The 15,124-nt window shown below is 37.7% G+C and overlaps 1 protein-coding gene across 9 annotated transcripts in view; it reads left to right on the forward strand.

The window, feature by feature from the left end:
• Positions 1 to 15,124, forward strand: part of ANK2 (ankyrin 2) — a 179,733-nt gene that overhangs the window by 109,866 nt on the left and 54,743 nt on the right. For 5 of the 9 annotated variants that reach the window (XM_051617961.1, XM_051617962.1, XM_051617963.1 and 2 more), the window contains 2 exons: positions 386 to 458; positions 10,701 to 10,845. In XM_051617961.1, coding sequence (XP_051473921.1) covers positions 386 to 458; positions 10,701 to 10,845 — 218 coding nt within the window. Of the gene's footprint in view, positions 1 to 385; positions 459 to 1,861; positions 1,943 to 10,700; positions 10,846 to 15,124 lie in introns of all 9 variants that reach the window. The other 4 variants (XM_051617957.1, XM_051617958.1, XM_051617959.1 and 1 more) reach the window with 1 other exon arrangement.

Here is a 15,124-nt window from a genome sequence, read left to right on the forward strand (position 1 = left end):
GTAATAATTTCCATATGCCACATTCAACTTTCTGAAGCTCTTCTGTAGACATTACCTAATTCATTTTAAAGTCATCTTGGAAACATTGAGCTGAATTGTTCTACATGCACCATTTATAAATAAATTTGCTGAGAGCTTTTGTTTCTTTTATTTTCTTCCTCTGACCAGCTCATTATCTTTATTTTTTTATATTTTTTTGCCAGAATAAATGTTACCTTATGCAGCACTGGAGCTTCTGGAGTAAAGATGAAAAATAAAGTTAGGGGAAAGAGAAATGTGTTATAAAATGTCTCAGCAGATCCCACTGCTGTTGAAAATATCCTGTTGTAAACTTGGCTGCTTCTTTTGGTGTTTAATTTAAGGGTTGATGATTCTGTCTTTGCAGACTGTAACAGAGAAGCACAAGCTAAATGTACCTGAGACAATGACTGAAGTCCTGGATGTTTCAGATGAAGAAGGTGAGCAATTTTGCCAAGTTCCTATTTCATATCACATATGCAACCTGTAATATAGGCTCAAGATAACTGCTTAAGTACTTCGACATCTTCATTTTGCAGTACTCAAGTTCTGGCCTTGTTCTAATGATGTAGTCATTATGGCATTTGAATAAAGATGCCAAAAGTTAACCCAAACCAAAATCCTGGACCCCTGCATCTTTTTCAGAAAAAGCTTATCTGAACCAAATCAACAAATGAGAGCATTTCCTGTCTCAGGTTTTAAAATGTTAAGTGTAGAGCTGTCTCAAAGCTGGGTTTGACCCTCCCATAAAGAGGAATTTGAGCAGTGGATTTTCTGGAGCAGTGCCACCTATTTCAGATACATATATCTAGGAATTCTGCCTAATTGGAACCATTCGTGTAAGAAGATACATGAGGTGAAGGTGAGGAAGACTGTTCCCTTGAGGGAGCTTTTGGCACACACCAGTCACAGATCCATGCAGCATGACATAAAGTTACAACATGCTAATAAGTTTGACACTTTGGTTTCAGAGTCTATTGTATGTGCAGACAGGAGGCATATGTTGTACTGCTTAGCTAAGTCCCAAGAAAATTTCTGGGAACTTCTAGAAAGACTGATAAATTACCATGGTTTTATAAAGCACAGAATTGGGGATTTAACTTTAAAACTTCCTTTTCTAAAAGTTCACAAATGACTTATTACAAATTCTATTCACGATGGCATCTGATAAATATACACACATTTGCAAGAATTTTCTAATTCTTTTGGCAGTGGTATTTAATATTACAGTATTTTGCATATGCCTTTTTATGGCTATTATTATTTCATACAAATAATCCGTAGAGTGAGTGATTTCAAAAAGTCCTGGTGTTTTAGGAACACAGGTTACAGGGATGTGTTTTGTTTTGTTTTTTTCTTTTACAAAGAACACAAAAGCACTCAAGGTTCTAAATGGTACTGGATGTTAATGGCATTTGTGTTCCTAAACTGCTTGTATTACTTTTTGAGATAGAGTTATGCTGATAAATGAGTTACACTCCTGAGAAAATATTATGTTTAAGCTTCAGATACTTATTTTTAATGTTTGCAAAGCTGCAAGTGAAAGCAAACAAGTGTGATTCAAAAGAAATTATTTTCTGCTGCATCATGCTCAGTGAAATGATTTCTCTCAGGCATGCTTTTCTACCTTCTCTGTTTGAAAAACATTCAATTACTGGTGTAATTATTGTGATAAATGGCCTTTCAATTGCTTATAGCCTTATGTTCACTTTGCTACATTTTCTCCCAGTCTCTTGAACTACCATTTAAACATCTTTATCCACAAAGCCTAGCATGTCTTTCTGCTTCTACAGGATTAATACAGGGTATTCCTTTTTCTCAAACCAATTTATATGTTGCACAGCCTTTAAGCACTCTGATGATGAACGCTTCAGTGATGGTGAAGTGTGTAATGGCACAGGTGCTGTTAGCAGAAGTTCATGGAGTAAGACAAGCTTCCTCTTTTTGTTTAACTGGGATTGTTTGGTTTATTTTTTCTGTGTTGAAGCAATATGAATTTACTTACCTGGGTGCCTAACGCTGTTCCTTTTCATTGCTTTTGAAGTGTGACTGAGCATGTGTTTCCTGAAAGGTGGGAGGAAGAAGGGAAGCCAGAAAACCCAAGATTTATTTCCTGTGTCTTGAATATGTTAGCAGAACTTATATCCAGCATGAATAAAGTTCTCTGGTGCTTTGAATTAACACTCTCTGCTTTCTGTTACCATTTGACACCCCCGTTTGTTGATAACCAGAGATATGACATAGGTACTCTGAGACATCATTGCTCTGGACTCAGACTGATAGTGCCCCTGTGGTCCTGCTGCATGTTGCTGGGCAGGTTGGTCACAGTTTAAGCACTTCATGTCCTTGTCCTTGTACAATCTGTTTCTACAGGCAAAACATTCAGGAAGTTGCGAGAATTCCTAGCATGGATGGTACTTGTCACAGGAACTTAAAATAGCTGTGGCCAGAAAGACTGCAAAACTTTTTAAATAAAGAGGGTGAACCTTTTAGTGATGGTGTAGTCTTTATAAAAGGCTACCACTAATGTTTCTGTAGTGCTGTGTTCCTAGCTGCTTGGAAGTGACACAGTACATTCTGAAATAAATAAGGTAACACATAAACCTGCCGCTGTAATTATGGAATTCTAAAGTTGAACACAAGGAGAGTACTTGAACAAATAAGTGTTTCAGGTCCCATAGTGGAGCTTGTTTTGCATTTTGCCTGGGAAGCAGTTATATTGCTTAGTTGCCTGTTGTTACATTAATAACATAGTATTCATATTCCTGAAACAAGTTCAAATGCAACATCAAGTCTTAGCACTTTAAAAAAAAGGACCATATAACCCATCAAATAGCTCAGCTTGGTATGTAAAGTCCTGCTCTGTTTAGCCTGTTTTAAAAGATGTAATTCTAATTCTTCTTTTATTTTCATACAGCACTTTTCTGTTTAGCAATTGTATGATTATTCAGAGTTCTTCACCTTAGAAAAATAATCTTTCCTTTGAATAGAACCAGATTGTAGTGTTATTTAAAATTGCTTCTTCTTTTTTTTTTTTTTTTTTTAATTAGATACTGTATTTTAGATTATAAGTGTCAGAGGTAAGTATAGAAGCAGGTGTACATTGTCAGGGCTAGAGAAACACTCGTGCCAGTAACAGCCTAAATGAAGTTGGATTGATAAGCTTTTGTGCAATGGTCAAGGAAGAAGTGAAAAAAAAGAAACTTCATAGGCTAGCAGAAGTGAGATTATAGGAAAATCCTAATTAATGTGCTGTAAGCCTATTATCTATCACCTATTCTGTGTTTCCTGCCCAAAGATATATCAGTACAAATTGATTAAGCAGTTTATTCATACCCCACAGAAACACACACATGCAAATGTGTTTTCCTGCTCCTTTCTCTTTTGCACCACAGTCTACCATGAAGACTATTTAAGGCTAGTCATCCATTTGCTCAGCACTGTGCTCAGTGCAGATATAATGCAGTCACTGATCAGAAGGTGATGGCCTGATCTTGCAAAAAAGATTAAGAAGTGCTGCTCCTTAATGATGGGGATTACACTACAGGTTCCCACAAGCCTAGCTGTTAAGTGATGTGGTTTCTGAAATATGTATCCATGCCAGCAGAAAATGCTTAGTGTGGATAGAGTTGTACTAAAAAAAAATCTGTGCATTTTTATTATTGCATCTGGCTTAGCTGTTTGTATTGCTACAAAGTGTAGCTCCTTTGAAGCTGTGGCCACAAAAGAAACAATTTGTTCCTGAGGGATCCTTGTAGCAGTAAAGGGCAATTTGTTAAAAGCATCTTGTGAAATGTATTTTAGTGACATCTACAGAATTAGTGAAGTTAAGTGCAAGCAGATGTTTCTGATGGGGTTAAGTCAAGGTGGGCACACGGGAAAATCTAGAGAAGGCAGGAAAATCTAAAGAAAGCAGGAACGATTTTGTTTTAATTCTCCTGTATTTTAATATTGTATTGAGGAGCATGTTGCTTCTCCTCTGTACTCAGTCCATGTGCTATTTTTGTGGCAAAAGAGCTGTACAGACTGCCCATGGTTTATCTTTGTGACTCCCATCAAAGACAATACAGTAAGTGTAGCACTGTCTACAGGGGATACAAAACCAACCAGTAAAATGGGCTGTCAAAGAGCTCCCATTTGTGTCTGTTTGGGCCTCCTCATCTCCTGCTCTGTTCTCAGTCCACTTACTTTTCAGTAGCTCTGGTTTCACTGTCTCTTTGAGACTATGTTCTGGCTGCTGCAAGAAGTTGTCATAGCTGTAGCCACACTTCCCCACATCCTCCTTCAGGTCAGCACCAACACTTCTCCATGTGGTGAACCAACCCAGAGAACTGATCTGTCTGGAAACTAATCTCTTTGTTGGTTCTGACAAGTTATTTTTCGGCCAGACTACTTTTGCAGGCAGAAAGCAATAGAAAGGCAGATGTAGAAAGTGAGACCCCATTGTCAGAAGCAGCATGCTACTGAGCTACCATAAAGGTCATTTCACACTTCACACTAATTAATGCCAACGTTTCAATTGCAGAGAAGGGATAGATAAATGTCGAACAAACAAACATTCGTGTGCAAATAGTCAATGGAGTTTCAAAATCAGTTAGAATCACAATATCCAAAGAACAGTGTCTCTTTCATGAGGGATGCTCATCGAAAAGTCACTAAAGAGTCAACCCTTTGCCTGCTTGAGACTCAAGGTGATGTTTTTGGTTAAAATTTGTGTTTCTTAAAAAAAAAATAAATTACAAATAATGAAGTCATCTCAAAAAGAAAGGGATTAGGACATTGAATTTCCTGAAGTGTTTCTCAAAATGGAAACAGCATGATCACGTGTCCTTAGATAGTTTATAAAATAAAATATAAATTAATGCCTGCATATGATAATGTCCCAGTGCCAGATTGTTGCTTTTTAACTCTCACAGAATTGCTAATTTTTCTCCTTTTTAGTTTTCAAGCTTACTCAGAATTGTGATACTACATCATTCCAATGTATTCACAGTAATATTATCTGTCTAACAGAGGGTCCCTTCATTAATGTGCATCAGTGACATGGTGGCATATCTGTGAGCTACTGCATTGCTTAAGGACATCAAAAATGTGATCTTAGATTCCAGAAGGCAGTTCACAGCTAAACAACGCCTGATAACATTGGATTTCTGATTAAAAAGGAAAAAAAAAAAAAAATTCTTTTTTGTTATTGAAAAATGTTTTCAGTGTAGACAATTTTTTCCAGTGTACAGAAACTTTCAAAAAAGACAACTTTCAAAATGCTTAGTAAGTCTAGTTCAGACATATGCTTACAAAGGGTTGAGAAGTTACTGCTTTACAGACAGATGCTCCAGTAGAGTTCAGCAATTTTTTTTCTAGCACTGTTGATGGCTCTGCGGAAGTCATTCCAATTATCCTTGTCTTTCAGTTGCAAAATGGGATCATGATAAGCTGTTTTGCCTGGCATGTTGTGAGCTGTGAAGAAAATGCCACATGTATCTGTTTACCAACCTTTGTAACTACTTGCCCGGAACTAAGTGGCCACCTAGTTACTGTTATGAATGTTGTTATTTTGAGATGATAATATACTCTTGTCAAAGTATATCAGTCCGTATTTGTGGTAACTGCACCTTGTGCTTTGGTAAGCATATAGAATTCCTTACTAGTATCTATAAGAGCAGGAAACGGTGCTAAAATATGGCAGTGAATTCCCTGAGTGCCTCCACACATGACCTTAGAGTACACTAAAACTGCAGCATATAAGTGAGAAATGAGCAGTTAAGTCTGGGCAGAATTCATTGCTGTTGTAAATGCACATAATTCCACTGAAGTAGTGACTTAACTAGTCAGAAGAGTTAAGGAATTACTTTTCTTAATTAAAACTGGAAGTCAAAGATGCAGCCAGTGGCTGTTTTTTGTTAGACTTAAGTAAGCTGTTGTTGCTGCACATTAAAACACTGTGAATTCAGAATAACACCACTGAATTAATTCACACTCTGAATTAAGCACCTTACAACCAGTAGTATAAGATGTACCTACAATAGCTTGTTCACTGAAGTAAATAATATTCAGCATCTTTAAAAGGGGAAATGCATTTTTAACTAGTCTTATCCATCTGACCTAAATCTGTCTTTTGAGCTACTGGGTATTATTCCCACTCATGATTGATAAAAAATGGTTACTATTACATTAACATTCATTAGCTTAAGAGGTTATGGCTGCTGATAGTACTTAGAGACATTTTGTAGTCAAACTGAGCTCTTCCAGTCAGAGAAGCATTATCTGTTCCATGGGCATCAAATGTCTTGGGCTATTGTTCCCTGGAACAATAAGGCTCTGAAAGATAACTTGTGTGTCAGTACATAACATTTTACAAATATTTTTAAAAGTGCTACAAAAAAGGAGGTTATTTGCCATGTGAATTTCACTGTATCCTTGGGAAGAAGGAAAAGACATTTTTTCCCTTCTTTTCACTTCAATGCATGTAGAGTCATGGTCAGCAGGTTTGCTGGGAGTCATAGCTAGACCAAGCTTTCCTTCCTCCATGCCCAATGTGTTCCATATTGTGAGGAAATTTACCTGGTTTAGGGTGAATTGTCCACTTCCATGAGAAGAGAGCAGAGTTCTGATGGAACAAAAAGCTAAATCATTCTCCATCACTTTTCCCAGTATGTTCTTTTAGTGTCATTTCCTGCCCAGAATTCATTGTAGGATCTGCTTTATTGCTCCTCTTAAAACTCCCCAGAGAACCCAGTCGAGTCCCAGTTTAACTGTACATGGCACAGTAGCCCCAGCACACCTCAGGCTTTGCAGCATGCCAAGTGGTATTGATGAACTTCCAAGGCTTCTGAGCTTAGGGAGGTAGGGTTAGTTTGTTCTTGTCCGGTTCTAGGATTAGAAGAAACAACATAACGAGATCCAATGTACCTCTACCTAGATCTAGGTTATCTAGATCCAACATAACTTTATAAATACCATAGCATCCTCCTGTGAAATAATGGAATTCATTTTGCAGCAGGTTAATTTACAAAAAACCAAAATCAAGACATCTTCCCCTCCCTGCAGATCCTGCAGGGTAGACATACAGGGTTTTTTTCTTTTCCCTTGATTCCCTTTCTTTCTGATGGAGCTGCACTGAGCCACCAGTAGCTGATCTGATGATTCATGTTGAGTCATGTATCAATATGTGAAACCCTCCATGAAAACACATGTGAAACCCTGCTTTCCTGACTGGCTGAAACCAAAGAAATTTAAAGCATTAGGCAAACTGTAATGCAGGGAAATGTGTAGTGTCTGCCAGCCATTACATAGAGGACTGGTTTTAGGAAAGTGAAGGTGTCCAAGGAAAGTGCCAGAGAAGCTGCATTATACATTCCTTTAAAGATACTTCAGGACTTACATATTCCATAAAAAACTGTGCTTGCCATAGCTGTTCCTTCTCCATCTGTTACTTTCAAGGAGCAGCACTTATGTGGGGAGCTGTAGACTTGTCTGCATGCTGCAGAGAAAACAATAATTCTGTATCTGGCTTTAAAAACATCTATTAAAAGCAATTTCTGGCAGTTCCTTATCACAGCCCTCTTGTTTTTGTGTTTTTGTGTTTGTTTTGTTTTGTTTTTCTTCACCCTCCCAACTTTTGCATATATTTCCTGTATGATCGGTGAGAAATAATTCTCATACAGCAATTGTTTTTTGCAATTCACTGAAGTAGCAGGAGAACTATAGGAATGGTAAGAAGTGCCTTTGCTGAGGCTTCCTAAATGAGTTCACTTCCTAGATGCATATCCAAAATGGTGTGGTGAAAATTTTAAAAATGCTTATTTGGTCAAACGTTTGCATAGCTCCCTGATACCACAGGATAATTTCTGGAAAAAAAGCTAATCTGTTTTATAAATGTTAATGAAACACTACCCCTGTGAACCAGTGCTGATTGCCTAAGCTGGGAATTGCATCTGGCTGGGTGCCTCAAAGCTACTGTCTTGTAAATGTTACTTGGCATTTAAAACATGTTTAGATCTCAGAGTGGTTCATGATTGTTGCTTGATTTAATCAGCTATATAGGTAGGATATTGCACTCCCTTTGGTAGAATTTAAGAAAACTGTAAAGTACAGCAACATGTGTGTGGGTCTCCAGTTTTGATGGTCTGGCGAAATCCTGTGTGTTCAGCTGAATTCAGAAATGCACATCCAGGAACGCAGATTTGGACAAATTTTTAGAGAGATTTGAAAGATGGTCAGTAGCAGTGGTGGGGCCAAGGCTGAACAAGAATGCTTGAATTGGGGTACAATGTGTGGCTTTCCCCTGCCAAGTAAACCTCTGAAAATCTGTTGATATCACTGAAGGAAGGAAGGTGTTCCTTCAAGTAAATAGAAGATGTATCACTAAAATTATATAGTGGGTAACTCATAAAAATCCACCTGTAAGTTCACAGAGGGCCACTGCAAATCATGGAGCATCAATGTCAAGGGCTGTATTTGTCACAAACAGCTCAGTAAGTAGTTAAAATGTTACTGTCCTTAATTTGCATTAAATATGATGTTGCTACACAATCATTTAGACTTAAGTGCATATTTTTGTTTTCCCTTCATATGCTACGAGACACTGCTTTTTTTGGGAGCCCATCTCATTAGGGGAGAGATGGGAGAGCACAAGTGGTTGGTGGGGAGTGACTTTGCCTTCTAGTTCACTCACTCAGGACTAGTAGACTGGCAAGTAAGCTGTGTTACCAACTGATAAATGTTCTAAGACATTGTGAAATATTCATGGATAGTCCTGTTACTGTTTGCAGATGTCCACATCACTTAAAACTGCTAGTGTTACTTAGACTCATTATTGACAACTCTTGATGAGAGGCCAAAGCTGAAATAAGAGTGGGGGTTTGTTTTGTTTTTAAAGGATGTGAGGGTGATTCAAGTGGTGAAGATTTTGCCTGTGTTTCTATTATAGATGGAATGTCTGGCATGATTATAAGTATCCAGTTTATTTAAAATATAACTTGAAATTCCTTTTACTGTTTCATTAACAGCATTGCCTTAATATCTTCCAAGTTTTCACCAAGGCCTGTGCTTTATAATGTGACATTCCCAGGAAACAGGAGGCATCATCTGTCAGAAGACAGGAAGCATGCAATGATTAAATGCATTTCATTGTTTTCTATGAAACTGTGCCCAGTTTCTCCCTCTTAATGTGGGCAGATGGAATTTTCAAGAGCTTTTGTTGTTCTACTGAACATTTTTGCATATATTTGTGTATACAACAGAATCTTAAAGCTCCCAAAGGTTACTTAGTTTTAGATGACAAATTCTGAATTATAATCCTTTATTTATTAGCTGAGTCATCAAGCTAGAAAAGCTGGTTTGGTTTGGTTTGTTTCATGAAAACAAGTATCAAGATTTCTTCCTTTCGTGGTCAGCACTGCTCCTATAGCTTGTAATGCCAGTAACATTTTGCAGGGGAGGGGAAGATGCTGTATCAGAAATAGCAGCAGTAATTGTTTTTTACAATTTTGCAACCACACAAGTCCTGATGCCCCAATGAATTCTGTTTGAAAGAGCATGGATACCACTTACCTAACCTTTCTCAGCACATGGGTGAAGTCCTGCAGCTGGAATGCGTAGGTGCTGAAGGCTGTTCCTCTGTTCACAGCTGCAGGCTTCTTGGTGAAACTGAGCTTCAGGTTCTTGACATTTGGCCATGCAGCTTTGAAAATGAGAAAGCTGGAAGATATCAGTGTCCTGGAGTCATGCTGTGCAGTTCTGTGGGCTACCCCAAGCCTCCTGTGGGCTCATACAGTAGTAATTAACCATCGGGAACGTGACAGAAATCTCCAGGCAGAAACTGGAGAGAAACCGTGTTGCAAATGGGAATGAAAAGAAACATCTACATGTTGCTTGGCAATGTAATCTGTTTTGTTAGCCTGCTGGGGAAAAGCTAACTGTGACTTCATAGAGACAGAATTTCCTGGGGAAAAATAATTTTAGACTGAAAAAAACCCCCAAACAAAACAACAAAAAATGAAACCCTATTATTCAGAGTATATGCAAAAAGGTTACTGTGTCAGATAACCAATGACTATTTAGGCTTTGATTCACTATGAATTGCATTTCTGATTAATGATCATTACCATGTATGTATGTGAGCTTACTTCCAGTTTCTGGATATTGCCATGTTTTAGAAGAAATTTTTTTTTTTGCTGATTAGAGAAGGATGTTTGAGCATGGATGAGACATCCTCTTACGATAAAAAGTTTAGACAATGGGGAGTTTAAGTTAGGATTTGCAACTATCAGACATAAGGCCACAGAAAACACCTTTTCAGCTGGAAACAAGTAGCTTACAGTGAAATAAGTAGTTCTATTTGATCATAAACACATAGCTGTGACCAGAGAGCTCAAATGGATAAAGGAACAGAGAGACCACACTTTAGAGAGCAGCAAGGAAATGTGCCCCTTACCAGTAGGTGCAACAGCAAAAATTAGACTAATTGATTAATTGCCTTGATTTAATTTATTATTTTTTTAAAACTTGCTGGATGTGCCTGTGGCATTAAATACATTAATTGCTTGTGGTTTGCAGTGTTTCCTGAGTGGAAAATGCCTTCCTGTTTATTGTGCTAGCCAGATGTTTGATCCCAACATGTACATGAAATCAAACCTGTGTGTATGAGAACTCATCTCTGTCCCTCTGTGTTTGGTTTAAAGGTGATGACACAATGACAGGAGATGGAGGAGAGTACCTTAGGCCAGAAGACCTCAGAGAACTAGGAGATGACTCTTTACCAAGCAGCCAGTTCTTAGATGGTATGAACTACCTAAGGTACAGCTTGGAAGGAGGCCGATCTGACAGGTATTTGCCTGGCCACGTGTCTTTTCTTATGATCATTCTGCACACATTTTGTTAGAAATGTTTGAGATCCCTTTGTTTCCCGACCAGTCCAGAAATGGATACATTTGGCACTAATAGTGTACTTGGAGTCTAATGAAGATTTTGCTGGTAATTCTTACTTGGTTCTTGAGAAAGCAAAACTTGCTTTATTGTCTTTGTGGTCAGGCAAAAGAAGAGTCTGGCTGTCTATGGAAAGGGCTTATAAATCATCCCCATCTCCTCCTGTCGTGAGATAGGGGATGGGTGGATAGGTGGACATGGGTGTTTCAGCATTAGGTGAGCTGACTTTCTGGAGTAGTTTGCTGGCTATGGCTGTAAGGAGAGGAGTAATAATTTGGTAATTCCACATTGGATTGACATTGAATATACTGTCAGCAAGCACATTAACTCTTTCTGTTCCATCATGGTTGTATTAGCAGGAAAGCGAATAATTTTCACAGTATTTATATTGTACAAAAATAAGATTAAAAAAAATTAGAAAAAGAATATGTGTTCAGTCTAGAAAATGTACTGATTTGCTTATATCTAAGAAGCTGAACTTAAGCCGAGATGTATTTGTGGAATAATAATGCCTGGAGCTTTCATATATTTATTTACTCTATTTTGGAGAATGTCACTGTAATCCACAAAAAATATGGAGTTCCCTTTTCAAAATGAAAGCCTTTACCAGTGAGCATAAACGTCAACTCAAACTAGCAGATTTAACACCCACAGTTCTAGTTTAGAATAGGCTACCCAGACATTCCTGTTTGAAAATGACAATGTCTAGTGTCAGTCAGTAATATCTCCAGACTTACTGCCTTTAGAATTGGGGTTCACTAAAGGAAAAAAAAAAAAAAAAAAGAGTGGAGATCTTGGCAGCAGAAGGACTTTTTAACCTACCTCATTTTGTAGTCTTGATTGTTATTCTGGCAGCATTTCTGAAGCTGAGTGAAATCAGTAGGATCCATTCTGTTTACTTCAGTAGGCTGTGAATTGCTCCTGGAGTGAAAGAATTCAGGAAACAGTTTGGTTTGCCTCACAGCGTGTGTAAATCCCTCAGCATTCAGGTCCCATAAGCTGGGAGTCTTTGTTGGTTTTTAGACAGCTCGAGTGAATCCACTGAAAACAAAGTGACTGTGTGACTTTTTAAGTCTCAGAGGATGTTTATGAACTACAGCAGAATGCTTAAAAATCAAAACCTTGTATCACATGCTTTCAGTGGTAACAAAGTTTTTATTTTATTTGACTTTTAAGATGTTGTATAGAAATGATTGTGCAGGCAAGTGTTAAGACAGTTTCTGCTCCCATTAGAGTATTTTAACTTTTAAGTAGTGTCAGTGAATTTCAGTAGATTTTCCCTGGCATGTAACTGGTGTATTTTATTTTGTGTTGATGAAAATTATTTCACACCCTGTATCAAGTATGATTATATTGACATGAAGCAAAATTATAAAGGGAGAAAGAATGAAAGAGAAAAATAGATCTTTCTAACTCCATAGTCTCATTTTCTATCACTGTCAAGTTACTGACTGTAAGAATTTTCACAGACAGTGCTTAAACTATTTTGGTTTTGCTCTAGTGTGTATTTCATTGCATTATACTGACTTTGGTTTTTCAAGATGTTAAATACAGCAAAATAGTTTTAGCAGTCTAGACTCATGTAATCTTATGCATTAAACAATTTGATTTACAAACATACCTTTTTCTTTTGTAACCATCTTCCCTATTTATTTTATTTCTCTCTCCCCTTCATTCTTTTTCATATGCTTTCATTAGCACCATGCCCAGGTAGGTATTGCATAGCATGAAACCATGTTATCTCTATATCCCTTTATGGCACGTGTCTGTTCATCCATTTTGGAGGCCTGCTGTATGCTGGAAAGCTGCTTTGAAGAACCAGCTGAACAACACTGCTGTTGGAGATAGTTACAGTCTTAAATGAGTATGAAATGTAGTGGTGAAGTCTGAGTTCTCTGTCTGGAAAGGTCGCTGTATGACATAGCCACTGTCCCACAGAAACTTCCCTGATTCCTGTACAGATACTGTTAGCAAGGATCAGGGAAGCTGCACTAGGTCACAAGAGCTGGGGAAATGGTGATAGAATAAAAAATAAAGAGAACAGACTACACTAGCTGGATTCTCCCTGTGGATATTGAGAGCCAGAACTGATTTGAAACATATCTGTTCACCAGATATGAAAAGGCTCCACTTCATTGTAAATCCCTTCCACCTTTCTGGTCTGTGACAGGTGTGATGAAGGCTTTCAGTCTTTAAATAGAGAATCATTTCCAAGGCTGATTTATACAGTTTTCAATGATACCAGGTTCTTTTCCCAGATTCTGAAACAGCATATACTTCCCACAACAAGTGATACACTGGACCACAGGTTTTCACAGGCTCTGTCTAAGCTGGCAGGAGGATATATAGTCCAACATGGCCTCCCAGCCACCCAGATTAGAAACTTGGCTAGAATATGGTGTTCTTATTTTCTGGATACCACCTGGGCTTTATTCAGGGCTTAGAAGAGATGGGTGACACTGCATTGCTGAACATGGGCAAGACACATTCTTCTGTTCAGGAGCTTTGTAGCATTCCTGGGTTCCACAGCTCAGTCTCTGGGGCTGAGTAGAGTGGTATTGACCCTAGAGCCCCTGTGACTTTAGATTTATCAACCAGATTTGGAGAGACTCTGTATTTACACATTAGTTTTTTCTCTGTGATTTAGGTTTTTTGGTTTTACAGTATTCCTGAAGACTTACAACAATAATTAAAAACAAATTCTGTTCAGTACCACTACACTTCTATAACTGGACTGTTGTTTCAGTTGGTGCCTTTATTTCTAAGTCTCAGATGCACAGACCTTTTAATTTCTGGTTTGCTCTTCATTTAGCTGATACAGCACACAGAACACTAGTTTTGAAATGAAGTAGGAAATTAAAACTTATAATTTACTGCAAACCTCAGTCTTGCTAGTGCATGCCTTGCCTGTAGATGAAGTCCATACCCTCAACATGTTGGATATTTACTGGAGCTTACACACAGGCACTACATAGTGAATATGTACTGGGCTACTTGTAGTGGTGGTAATAGTAGTACTGGGTACTAGCAGGAGAATATGGACAAAATCACCATACAGATAAACAGTCATATCTGGTACATACTTCCTTTCATTCAGTATCTCTTGAGGACATGACATTAGCTGAATAGCAGAACCTACAACTTGGATGGTGAAGCACCTGCAAGCATTGCATGGCGCAGCAAAGCACTTCTCAAAGTGTCAGACATTGAAATGAATAAAGGATAATGATGGCAAATGGGGTCTGCTACTAAGGCTTAATTTTCCACCAAAGAACAAATGTTCACTGAAATACTTGTGCCATGAACAAGCAAGGTGTATTCTGCCTACCCAATTCACATTAAAACGTTTAACCAAAATGTTCTTTCATAATTTTTTTTCTGAAGTGTTATGTGCAGACAGTTCGGGTAAACTTATTTTTTGTCCCCAATGAAATTTTGTTGATTGTTTTCATGGATTGAGTATTTTATTCCAGAAATTCATAATTCCAATAATACCAGCCTTACTTGTCTCACCTCTTCAACGTGTCCAGGTGAAAGAAATTTCATGACATGAAAGAGAGATTATTTATTGTTGTTTTGGTTTTTTTTTCTTAAGACTTTCCTAAGGCTGATACTTGTGTAATACCTATCTTTGCTTTCAGTGTTGTAGTAAATAGGCCATTGGGTAAAGTCAGTCATCAACAGCATTGATTATTCTTCAATGTTATATATTTCTAATAAAAATGAGGTAATAATTCTAAAAATGGATCCAAGATTATTGAATGAATGTAGCTATTGTTAAAAAAGGCTGACTAGTTTGGGTCAGATTATTAAATATTATTTCCAACAAGATCTGCTTTTAAAGCACTTGAATCTCATGTCCTTAACGTACACGTGACTTTTTTTGTTGCTAGCTGCTGAAAATGAATTATTAAAAATCTCTGTATCTAGATAAATGGCCTATTGTTCTGATTCAGTGTGTTAGTCATTATGGGTACTACTCATGGATGTATAAGCCATGAAAATAAAACTGCTTCCTTCAGATAGATGTACTATATTCTTCAAGATAGAGACCAACATCACAGAGTACATGTGCAACATCTGAAGGTGATTTTTAAAAATCACTGTTGTTGTACTGCTGCTAATAAATATTTAAAGGTTAAAACTAGTGGTAGCAGAAACCCCATTTACCTCCATGTGT

The sequence above is a fragment of the Apus apus genome, chromosome 4 (genome assembly GCF_020740795.1).
Source record: "Apus apus isolate bApuApu2 chromosome 4, bApuApu2.pri.cur, whole genome shotgun sequence".
Taxonomy (NCBI): Eukaryota; Metazoa; Chordata; class Aves; order Apodiformes; family Apodidae; genus Apus; species Apus apus.